General features: G+C 43.8%; 1 protein-coding gene across 9 annotated transcripts in view; it reads left to right on the top strand.

Moving 5' to 3' along the window:
- The first annotated feature begins 1,375 nt into the window (after positions 1-1,375).
- The window catches only part of ANKS1A (ankyrin repeat and sterile alpha motif domain containing 1A), a 188,735-nt gene continuing 177,570 nt past the window's right edge, over positions 1,376-12,540 (top strand). For all 9 annotated transcript variants that reach the window (XM_067753230.1, XM_067753229.1, XM_067753236.1 and 6 more), the window contains exon 1: positions 1,376-1,711. In XM_067753230.1, the coding sequence (XP_067609331.1) occupies positions 1,509-1,711 (203 nt within the window). In that variant the 5' untranslated portion in view covers positions 1,376-1,508. The remainder of the gene's footprint in view (positions 1,712-12,540) is intronic.

Below are 12,540 nucleotides of genomic sequence, written 5' to 3'. Positions count from 1 at the left end.
GTCTTTCTCAAAACGCAGTGTCAGTGAACTCCGTCCTTAATCCGCTTTCCTCAGAGTAAAGTTTGGGGACAGGAGAAAACTCAATTCCGTTGTTCGCCCTTGTGGGACGCGGCTACCGGGCAAACGCAGGCAGGAACTCAACCTCTTACAGTTCAATTGGACAGAGACCTCGGGCTTGTGTTAACATTGAATTGCCAGCGTTTCTCTTCCGTTCCTCAAGCACCTAAAAAGAAAGAAAATAGTCATACAGCTTGAACAGAATTTAAACAATGCAGTATTAACTCCACAACTACTGAGCGTCTACTTCGAGCCAGGAACAGTCCTAGCACCACAAACAAAAAACAGGCGGATTCTACGCAATTGTATGATTTTCCCAATTCACGAGGACTCAAGATTGGGGTCGGTTTTACAAATCTGACTTTTAATGTCACTTTGGTTAATGTCATCAAAAGTAAGAGGAGGGCTTCCCTGGTGGCGCAGTGGTTGAGAGTCCGCCTGTTGATGCAGGGGACACGGGTTCGTGACCCGGTCCGGGAGGATCCCACATGCCATGGAGCGGCTGGGCCCGTGAGCCACGGCCGCTGAGCCTGCGCGTCCGGAGCCTGTGTCCGCAACGGGAGAAGCCACATCAGTGAGAAGCCCGCGTACCGCAAAAAAAAAAAAAAAAAAAAAAAGTAAGAGGAAATAGGGGCTTCCCTGGCGGTCCAGTGGTTAGAACTCCGCACTTGCACTGCAAGAGGGGCGGGTTCGATCTCAGATCCGGGAACTAGGATCCCGCATGCCTCGGGGGCGGCTTAAAAAAAAAAAAGTAAGGGGAAACAAATCCTACTGGGAGGGAGATATTTCCTTTGAGTGTTTCGCTTTAACGAGCCATTTCAGGGATTGGGAGCATGAAGTGCGGATATTTCCCTTTTAAAATTTTCCTCTGTTTCCTCATTGCGGTACGGAGGCGGGCATTTTACTCACGTCTTTATCACTAGATTCCCACACCCATTACATATTTATGTGTTCAGAAGGAATGGCCTTGGAAATGTAGGTGCGCGTTACCATATTCCTCTCTTTGTTTCTACACGCCTGGATGAATTACCGTATTTTGTGTCCTGCGAGCTCCCAAAACCTTTGGAAAAGGAGCGCACTTCGGGAGGCGCAGACAGGTGAACCGCGTTTTTTCCCTTCCACTTATACAGCGGGTGACCCTGCGACGCTCTCTTCTTGACCTGGGAGGCCTATCTCTGCGCAGCGGGGTGCACTTGGCGCAGACCACAACCACCTGCTCCCGCTCGCTGAGCCCCGCCCAGCTAGGTGGGCAAGGGGGCGGGGCTCGGGGGCGCTCTGACGCGTGACGCCGGATCCCGGAAGTGACGCGCTCCTGGGGGAAAAGGCGGGGGGAGGGGGGTGGTGTCCCGGCCGGTTTGGGGGGCGCGTTGCCCGGAGACCGAAAGTTTGCGAGCCAGAACAGGCTTGGCGGCGGCCCCGGAAAGGGGGTCCAGGGGGCGGCGGCCCTGGGGATGGGGAAGGAGCAGGAGCTGCTGGAGGCGGCCCGCACCGGACACCTCCCGGCCGTGGAGAAGCTGCTGTCCGGGAAGCGGCTCTCCTCAGGCTTCGGGGGCGGCGGCAGCGGGGGCTCAGGGGGAGGCAGCGGCGGCGGCGGCGGCGGCGGCGGCGGCGGTGGTCTTGGCTCCTCGAGCCATCCCCTATCCAGCCTGCTCAGGTGGGTAACGCTACGGGGCTGGGCAGCTGCCTGGAGACCCCCCTTCCCCTGCCCGTCTCCTGGGTCCCCAGAGAGATCGGGGCTCCGGAGGCCCTGGTGGGGTGGGTTTGCGGGGTGCCCTGGGGCGAGGGCAGGCGGCCCAAGGGGCGAGGGTCGCCGGTGCGGGTCCGCGCGGCGTCAGGCTCTCCTCGTCTCGCCTAACCCGGCAGCGAAGAATGGTGGGAGTGCCCAGGTGGCAGCCTCCGCCGCATGGCACAGCCGGGTTTCACCCTCGCCCGCTGTTGGGTGCCAGCTGTTGTATCTCACAAGCCACTTTAGAGCAGAAAATATGTATATTTTAAATCTCCCTCATCTCCTGCAGAAACTCCCACGCCTTGCAGAATCTCGCGGTTCCCTTGGAGGAAATTCTCTTGATTCCCTTCTTTTGGGAACTTGGAACCTTCCACCAGGCTCTGCAGGACGTGGCTTTTGTTGTTTATATTAAAATTGCCTCTGGGTTTATCACGCTCAAAGTGGTGTTCTTTGAGCCCCTCTTGTGCTTGAAGCTTCCATTCTGGTTCCTTATAGTGAATCTCATTGGATTAGTCTGTTAAGTGTCATATGCAGGGTTCATCAGGGGGTTTATTCATCAAAAAATAAAGCTTTAGAAAGACTTGTTTAGGAAGCTGAGGGGTGCTTTAAACTTTTCCAGGGTCTGTTGTTAAAATAAACACTTGAATCTGGAGCTGTAAGGATTGAGAGAAAAAGGTCGTTTTTATGTGGCTTGGAGGGGGGATTGTAGGTGCTTTGTCAGTGTGAGTAAAATGTGTTGTTTCAGCAGCACTTTCATAGCCGGTTTTCTTTTCCTTCCTTGTTCTTTTGAGGTTTTTAAGAAGTGGAAGTTCATTTAGAAATGGCTTCATTCGCTTTTGTTCCCCATTAGTTTATGTAACTTCAATTTGAGTGAGCTTGGACCTAAAAAGCCCAAGGCTCTAATAAATTGTTAGGTATTAAGCACTGAGTGCAAACCCAGGTCTATACAGGAAGATATTAAAAAGCAGTCTAAGAGAATTCTCCCAGGGGGTTCTTTTGGGGAGGCAAAAACCAGTACCATTTGCGGCAATTTCCAGCCCCTAGAACAATGCTGTCACATAGTTAGTACTCAGGATTTGTTGAATAAATAAAAGTATCAATTAGGAAATGATACATTTCTACATAAACTGATGGTGGTACTCACTGTTAGTAGTTCAGAGAAATGAGACATCACTGTGGGATGAGATGGAGATCAGGGCTTCCAGGAGGAGGGGGACTTCAGCTGACTCTGCAGGATGTGAGGATTTGGGTAGGTGAAGTACTATGAGAGCGTTCCAAGTGGGCACACCATGATCAGGGGCACTGAGGTGGGAAAGGAGACTTATTTGGTGCCAGTGGGTCACTAGAAGAACTTTCTGTCTGGAGCCTTAAGAGGTTGGGTGTGATAAAAAGAAATAATAATAATGGATGGCTATACTTCCATCTTTCAGAGTGACTTAGTCTTTATGTTTATATTCCCAGTTCCTATATCAGTGCCTGACACAAGTGTTCAATAAATGTACTTCGAATGCATAAATTGGGTTTTGAATCTTACCTGGATTACTTCGATATTCCTGCACTTCTGATGTCTGAGAGATGAGAGAAAGACCATACCGGTTTGGAGGTGCCTGTCTCTAATGAACTGAATACTACAGCATTTGTCTGTTTGCCAGAGATACCTTACCCCCCCACCCCCCCACCCCTTAACTACCTTGTAGTTAGGCAAGACTAGAAAATCTTTGTTGATTTTCTTTTTTTTTTTTACTTTGGGCCTCATGTTAATATGTCCAGTCTCTGTCATAAAGGGTGGATGTTGTCTCCACTCCCTTGTGTAAGAGAGCTGACTCCTTCTGACTTGCTCCTGTATCTGTTGTCGAGATGGTATATGGCCTCAGAGCTGCCCCGGCCTCTCATCCCTGTGACTCCTAGGGGCAGGGAGGATCTGCAGGCACTAGTTACACTAGGTATGTCATTAATTAGAGATGACTCTGATTAAACCTAGTGAAAGATTTCTGAGAAAATGAAACCATGCATTTAGATAATCCCTAGGTCAGCATATCCTCCCTTTTTAGGTTTGGAAATAGTAGAGGGTAGGTCTCCTATGCCCACACACCCCACCTCAAGGACCCTGGGTTATTTAATGAGAGCTGTGGAATTGTAGCTTCAGATTTGGCCCCTGCATTAGCTGCCATATCCTACCCCACTAGTATTGTCAATTGCAGCCTACGTTTGTCCGGCTGTTTGGAGTGACCAAGTCAAGCAGGCAGGAATAGGAGCTTACAGCTGCAGTGGATATAAATGTTCTGGATCACAAGTATGTTTGTCTACTCATATGTTTATGACCCAACCCACCCCCCACCCCCATTCTACAAAGGCTTTGTGCTTATTCTTAAGCTACAAAATGCCTCCTCTCTCACCCATCCCTTTTCTCTTATACTGCTTGGGCTTAGGTCTTAACCTCTTAAAGCCCTCCCTAATGACCCTAATACACACAGATCTCTCAGGCTTCTACTTCTTTGGAACCCGTTATCTGCAGTGAACAGTAGCACGTCAACTCATACTTTGCTTGCCTAGATTTCACAGTTTATTGCTTTACATATAGTAACCCTCACCAATTGAGAACATACCTGCTGAGGATCAGAAAGTCAGCAAAGAAGACTTCTACTAGGAAAAAAAGTGGTTATGAACTTCATGTCCTTCTGACCTTCACTTATTTACTGTATACTTATTCAGAAGCAGTATAGTATTACGCTTCAGACCACTTCTTCTGGAGTCAGACTGCCTGGATTCATATTTCGCTGCTACCACTGACTAGCTGCTTGACTTTCTGTGAATTACTCAACCACTCTGAGCCACAATTTCTACATCTGTGATATGGGGGAATATTATCTGTTTTATAGGTATTGTCTTATGTAATGTATGGAAGAAGCTCACCACAGTTTCTGGTACATTGTAAGCGCTCACTGTTAGGCTTCCCCAGTTCCGTTGAGCACGTACAGTTTTGCCATGCTGTACCTGCCACGTGCAAAGTGCCATGCCAGACATGTCTTAAATGCTGTTCTTTTACTCTTGGGTATCTGTTTTCCAAGCCACGGCAGATTAGAAACAGTAAATAAGGGAGAGGCCCTGCTCAGGCAGGCACACTAATGCCATTCACCCACCAAATGTTTACCCATCCTCTGCTTTGTGCTAGGCCAGTTGTTAGATGCACTGCAAAATTTATCTCAGGCCTGGCACATAGTAGGTAGTCTGTCAAAATTAGTCCTCTCCCAATACAAGGTCTGTTCCCTTGTAGTGTTTATAGTAGTATGATATGTCTGTATGACAGATTGGCAAAATAAGAGAAAAAGCAATAAAAGGCTAGCATAATTTTTCCCACCGCCAGTAATTTGAGACTATTAACATAGATGAATATAGCCCTACACACCTTGTTAGGCCCCAAACATCACTGCACTATAGCTTAGTGCTGTAGTATCTGTTTATTGTGACTCTTAGCCAATCAAATAAAGATTAAACTACGTTCAGTATAGCTTGTTAATGAAAGTACAAAAAATTTTAGTTTTCTATCTAAATAATTCAAATATAATATTTGTTATTTCAAAGGACAAGCAGTAGATTATCTAGAAAGCATAGTTATCTAAAATGCCTAGTCCTACAGAGGTTCTGAATAGCATGGATTTTACTTTATATAATACTGTCTCATTTTCTAATTGTTGAATGGTTGCCTTTATTCTGTAGCTTGAGACAGGCTCTGTATTAAACTTTTTTTTTTTTAAAACACGGTATTTTTCAGCCCTGGGCACATAGTAGGGCACTCACATTTTCATGTGATGGAGAGTTTAATATGTTTATGGCTATAGTGAAACTACTGATTTTCAGGAAAGCAACTTCTGTTTGAGAATACAGTAAGATTTGGATTAAAAGTGTTCTAACAACTAAGGGAAGAACGTTCTGAGGAAAGGAAAAGTTAAAAGAAAACACAATTCATTAGCTTAAAACTATGAAGTGGATTATGAGCTAAATACTGATATGTGTCAATGTGAATGATGTAAAGTGAAATGCACTCCTGAGGTTCAGAAGCACAGAGACACAGACCAAAGGTTGTAATTGAGGAATAGATTGTGTCGTAGTCTAGGAAAGTTCTATACCTGATTTCTTTTTTTTTTTTTTTTTTGTGATACGCGGGCCTCTCACTGTTGTGGCCTCTCCCGTTGCGGAGCACAGGCTCCGGACGCGCAAGCCCAGCGGCCATGGCTCACGGGCCCAGCCGCTCCATGGCATGTGGGATCCTCCCGGACCGGGGCATGAATCCGTGTCCCCTGCATCGGCAGGCGGACTCCCAACCACTGCGCCACCAGGGAAGCCCTATAGGGCTGATTTCTTAAGCATGAGAAGAGTGAATAAGAAAAGAAGCCAAGGAGGCTTGCTGGAGAAATCTGAAAATTTATAGACAGTAGCAATAAATTTGACTATAAACTAGATTTTTACTCTACTGTGGGTGGTGGGGAAATTATCCAAAAACAGTCATGAATTTCCCAAAGATATGAAAAGGTTCTGAAATAAGGAATGAAGAATGCAAAGTTGTTTTTTTTTAAAAAATAATTAATTTATTTATGGCTGTGTTGGGTCTTCATTTCTGTGCGAGGGCTTTCTCTAGTTGTGGCAAGCGGGGGCCACTCTTAATCGCGGTGCGCGGGCCTCTCAGTATCGTGGCCTCTCTTGTTGCGGAGCACAGGCTCCAGACGCGCAGGCTCAGTAATTGTGGCTCACGGGCCCAGTTGCTCCGCGGCGTGTGGGATCTTCTCAGACCAGGGCTCGAACCCGTGTCCCCTGCATTGGCAGGCAGATTCTCAACCACTGCGCCACCAGGGAAGCCCGAAGAATGGAAAGTTTTGAAAATTGGATCCCATTTGAGGGGCAATAACGGGTTCTCTCCAAATTTAGAAGATATGACAAAGTTATTCATTGTTTTAAAGAAAGAGGATTCCTGGGCTTCCCTGGTGGCGCAGTGCTTGAGAGTCCGCCTGCCGATGCAGGGGACACGGGTTCGTGCCCCAGTCCGGGAAGATCCCACATGCCGCGGAGCCGCTAGGCCCGTGAGCCATGGCCGCTGAGCCTGCGCGTCCAGAGCCTGTGCTCCGCAACGAGAGAGGCCACAACAGTGAGAGGCCCGCGTACCGCAAAAAAAAAAAAAAAAAAGAAGATTCCTGATGTTTATTTAAGGAATTCATACTTTAAAAAAAAAGAGTGATTACCCTAACCATTCTATTGAAATGGCCTCCGAGAATGGATGTGTAGCTTGGAAATTATAGTGACGTGACAGCTTTTTCTCATGCTGACCCTTTTACTTTTGCCCTCCTACTGGGCTAGATTTCTTTTGAATGTGCCTATTTTGAGCAAGATGATTTTAACATCCTGAGGAGTGTAACACTGACCATGTAAGGATGTAGAATGGGAGGCCTTAGAAGCAGGAACTCATGGATTTGTGTGATCTAAGTTCCTGCTCTTCTAAGAGAATGCAAGAGCAAAATAACAACAAAAAACACAACTATTTACTAGGATAGCAGTTTTCTGGATCTTCCACTAAACCTTCTTAATTCATTAAAAATGATTTTTAAAGAACTTCTTAAAATACTTCTTTAAGTATAATTTTATTGGGATGGCAACCCTTTTCCTTTCATTTGGAATTGCTGTACATTTTTGCTTTCTCAAAAGCAGAACGTGGTCCCCCTGTTAAAAAAACAAAACAAAACAAAAAAGGTGGCATGCCTGGGAATGACTGCAGTGTGGTTACTTTATATCTAAACATCTAGAGCATGCCTAATGTTAAACTGAGTAAGGCATCTACTGGTAGTAAAAGATAATTTAACATAAGTTTGTTAAGTCAGCGATCTCCCTTAATTCTCTGATTGAAGTTCAGTTTTGAAAAAAAAATTTTAAAAAGAGAATCTATTTTATATATATATTTGTTTATTTATATTTTGGCAGCACCGGGTCTTAGTTGCGGCATGAGGGATCTTTTTTAGTTGCAGCATGCAAACTCTTAGTTGCGGCATGCATGTGGGATCTAGTTCCCTGACCAGGGATTGAACCTGGGCCCCCTGCATTGGGAGCACGGAGTCTTACCGACTGGACCACCAGGGAAGTCCCTGAAGTTCATTTTTGAGTGTCTTAGTTACAAAAATTAGAGACGGGAAACAGTGAAACAATCCTGTGAAGAATTTGGTTTGTATCTAGTCAGCTTCAACATGTTCACTTGTCCCGGGAGGTTCTGGTCCCAGTGAAAGTTGCATCTTTGGCCAGAAAAATCCCTTTGAAGGTTCTTCTCCCTACCCCTCACCCTCCTTGGTTTGTTCACCTCAAACAGCTATGAATTTTGTTTTGCAAAAGGAAGTCGAGGCTATTTCTGCCCTAGTCTTCAGTAGAGAAAGTAAATTACTGGGTTTTATAGCCCAGAGACACCAAGGAAGCCCCAAAAGTAGATAGTGGAGAGTTTGTTCTTGGAAATGTCAGGCTCTCCTGTGGGCAGGAACTGGGTCTCTTCTGGAGAGCCCTCAGAAAATGTTACCCACACCGATTTCCAAAAGATTACTGGGAGATTTTTTGTGGCGTAGAAAATTATATTGTTACATTCATAGAACATCTTCAAATAACTTTGGTGTGGTTAGAGTTAATGGTAGTAATACTAGAAATTTTATGGTATGGCTTCATATTTATCCTTTCTCAGTAATTTGTAGATCAAGTTTGTTTAGTTTACAAATCAAAAAAGAGTTTTTAAAACGTCAGTTGTCTCTGCTTTACTTGTGATGTTCTTACCACTATTAAAAACGGTGGAGATGATCCAGGAAGCAGAACAGCCCTCTGGCTTACTTAACTGGTGAGAGTTTAGCATGGCTGCTAAGGGTCAGGCTCTGATCCATCTCTGCCTTGTGACTTAGGCAAGTTATGTAACCTCTCTGAGCATCTGTGTGTTCATATATATAATGGGCCTAGGATAGTACCTACCTCCTGAGGCAGCATCCCATGAGTTAAGATGTGTAAGACACATAATGCCTGGCATATGCCAAGGGCTTGGTGAACCTGGGCTACTACAGTTACATGATGGGAGCCCAGTGCTCGCCACCTTTGATGAATCTGGAAAGATAATCCTGTTTGTTAAGGACATGTGTTTTTTGTTTTTAATGTTCCCATTTAAAAATTTATAGTAATTGATAGCAGAGGCTCCCAACATTTTCAAATATGAGTCCCATTTTTAAAAGCCTAAAAATGGTAACGGTGGCAAAGTTACAAACTGATAAAGGTTCACAATCTGTTGTCTGAAATCTTGGGGTTTAGAATCCAGAATTTTGGGGGTGCTGGAGGGTGATACTGAGCTCCTACTGGGATCTGGGGCAGCACTCTGAAACATTACATTTTGGAGTGAAACCTGTTAATATTCACACTAAGTGGGATAAATATGAAGCAGCTCCATATCAGTTTTGCACCTAACCAAGTCTGCCGCTAACTTTCGAAAATTTATTTTCATAACTTTCTGGATTCCTGAATTGTAGACAAGGGATTATGGACTTCTGCCTTTATTATAGAAGAATTGCTAGACACATAAAAGCACAAAGAAGAAAATAAAATCATCTATAGTTCTACCACCTAAAGAAATTAACTGTTGCAATTTTTTTTTTTTTTTTGGTACGTGGGCCTCTCACCACTGCGGCCTCTCCCGTTGCAGAGCACAGGCTCCGGATGCGCAGGCCCAGCGGCCATGGCTCACGGGCCCAGCCGCTCCGCGGCATGCGGGATCCTCCCGGACCGGGGCACGAACCCGCGTCCCCTGCACCGGCAGGCAGACTCTCAACCACTGAGACAAACTTTTTATTTTTCTTCAAAACAGACAATGTTCTGTATGTACTTTGTCTCAAATTTCTCCTTGCTATATTGTGAACATTTTCCCCATCATTTTCTTTTCCCCTCAACCTCATTTTAAATGGGTAAGTGGTATTCCATAGTGTGTATGAACTGTAATTTATTTAATCCCTTCCCTACCATTAGACATGAGTTTGATTTTAGTTTTCTGCTGTTGGAACAACACTGTGATGTACATCCTTGTAGATAAGTTTGTGCGTGCTCGTGCTTATGACATTTTATATACTCAGTAGGATAGTAGATGTAATTTGAGTATTTAACCATTGCAAAAATCACATATGTGCAGTTGAATTTGAGGACTCACAATAATTCTAAGGCCCCTTACATCTCCTGGGTCCTTCTGATTGGAAAGTAATGTACTGATCTATGGCTGCTAAATGCTACTTATATTTAGAAAGGTACCTTTGTGCAGGCACAGGATTTTTATTAGTCAGGTTGGGGCCTCTTGGGTCCTTCTTAAGAGGCAAAATGTTTAGAAGAGGGCCATTAATAATACAAATGCGTTGAGCAATATGCTTCAAGCAGAATGAGACAGAATCCATTTTGTTTTTGCCTTTTGTTGTTCTAGCTTTTATTGTGGGAAATTTCAAACATATAGAAGTCGAGAGAATAAAATAATGAATCCTCACATACCTTAAGTAACCATAAAACAATTATCAGCTTATGGCAAATTTCGTTTCTTTTTATCATCATCCCCCCCAACTCAATTATTTTGAAGAAAACCTATATATCATTTAAGTGTGTATCTCTAAAAGATAAGGACTCGTTAAAAAATATTAAAAATACCACTATCACACCTGAAAATGGCAGTTCCTTAAAACCGTCAAGTGTTTAGTCAGTCAGGGTTCAAATTTTCCATATGGTCTAAAATATTGTATTATTTATTTTTTAATTTATTTTGGCCACTTGGCTTGTGGGATCTTAGTTTCCTGACCAGGGATTGAACCCAGGCCCTCAGAGAGTGTGGAGTCCTAACCACTGGACCACCAGGGAATTCCCCAAAATATTTTATTTTATATTTTATAGTTGGTTTGTTCAAATCTGTGTTCAAACAAGGTTCATACATTGCATTTGGTTGGCATGTCTCATAAGTCTCTTTAAATCTGTGGCTTTCATCTCTGTCATTTTTTCATTCCAGTTTATTTGTTGAAGAAAAAAAGGTCATTTGCCCCATTTCCCAGAGTCTGGGTTTCGCTGATTGCATCTCTGAGGTATCATTCAACATGTTCATCTGTCCCCTGTGTTTCCTGTGGGCTGGAAATCAGATCTAGGCTTGGTCTGATTCAGGTTCAGATTTTCTGGCAGGATTTCTTTCTAGGGGATGTTGTGTACGTCCTTCTGTTTAGTCTTCTTTTTTGTGATGTCGGCAGCCATTGACGATCACGGTCTAAAGCCATGATTTAGAGTTTGCAAAATGGTGATTTTTCATTTCTATTTTACCTTCTTCGTTTATTAACTGGAATACTTTTTGGAGAGAAACTTTATAGAGAAACCTCATGTTATTAACTACTTGGTTACCCTGAGGTAGAGTTTGTGTAGGAAAGATGGATTAAATGCTTGATTCTTTTCCCTTATTTACCAGTTTTCAGATCAAGTTGGTTTCCTAGTAGTCTTCAGACGTGTCCAATGAGTTTCTTGTGAATAATCATTGTGAACTCGTCCTTTTAAGCTTATTTGTGCTTCAGTAATAACCTTTCTAAAATGTGCTCTGAGACATTTAGACTTTGACAGTTTTACTTTACTATGTAGAGCAGTTGAACTGGTTTGTAATGAAGTGGTGTTGTTTGTATTTGTGTATTTTAATTGAGTGCTATTTCTACTCAGAGTCCTCCAGTTTGTGCTGGTTCTTCTGGTCACTTGCAAATCAAGGATTCTAATCTTCCAGAGTCTGGATTAGTTCAGATGGCTTTTAATTTTTTAAGTTTCCTGCTGGCCATACATGGCCCTATAGGTAACAAAGCCTTAAAAAGATACTCTAGACACTTTAGAGACCAAATTTCTTTAGATTTTAATTATGGAAAACCCACTAAAAATGGTGTTTTCCCACCAGGTTTATGGGGTGGCTCTAGATAAGAATCTGGGTGTGTCAAGGTGAGTTGTTACTTATTCAGTCTCATATGTTACTCTGAATATGTTTCGTGGTGTCACACTTTTTATGTAAACATTGAAGAGTCAGTTGAATTGTCTTTCGTTAAGTATACTAAGCATAGGTCTCTGTCTCATTATTGACTCCTGAGCTATTGCATTCAGAGCTCCCACTCACAGGTCCGATTTTGAGTTCCTGTTCTGTCATCTGTATATTTTCTTTTCTTGGTTTGGAGCTCAACTATATATGAAAGTATTTCTTTTATTTTATCCATTGGTTTTATGTGTTTGGAGTGGGGGTGGGAGGACTGGGTCAGGGTCCTTCTGCTTTGGCTCAGATTCCCCCCCTTGACCAGCCAGATGTACAAATGCTACACCTGTAGTGTCAATTTAAAAGTGATAAAAGCACCACATGGAGCCACTTATTTGTTTCTTTTTGACAGTTGTTGGGACAGTAAGGGTTCTACTTCAGAGAGATCTTGGCCTCTATTAGGCAATGACAGCATCCAGCTCCATCTTACTCACTCCATAGCACTGTCATGTTGGGCTCTCAGATTCTTTAAAGAGCATTGTCATGAGTTAAGATGAAAACAAAAACAAGAGAAGAAATATGTTTGACTTTACTGAGAAAGGAAAATGTATCTTAAAACACTTGAGCTTCATAGTGCCAAGGAGTTCACACTGTCGAGTTGGATGGTGTGTAATTCTTGCAAGACCGAGGCTGTGCCTCTGCCTCCACGTGATGGGGTCTGTCCTCTGTCAGGGTTGCACGCTGG

This window comes from Pseudorca crassidens, chromosome 10, assembly GCF_039906515.1.
Source record: "Pseudorca crassidens isolate mPseCra1 chromosome 10, mPseCra1.hap1, whole genome shotgun sequence".
Lineage (NCBI taxonomy): Eukaryota > Metazoa > Chordata > Mammalia > Artiodactyla > Delphinidae > Pseudorca > Pseudorca crassidens.
This window is presented reverse-complemented; position numbering and strand designations above follow the sequence as displayed.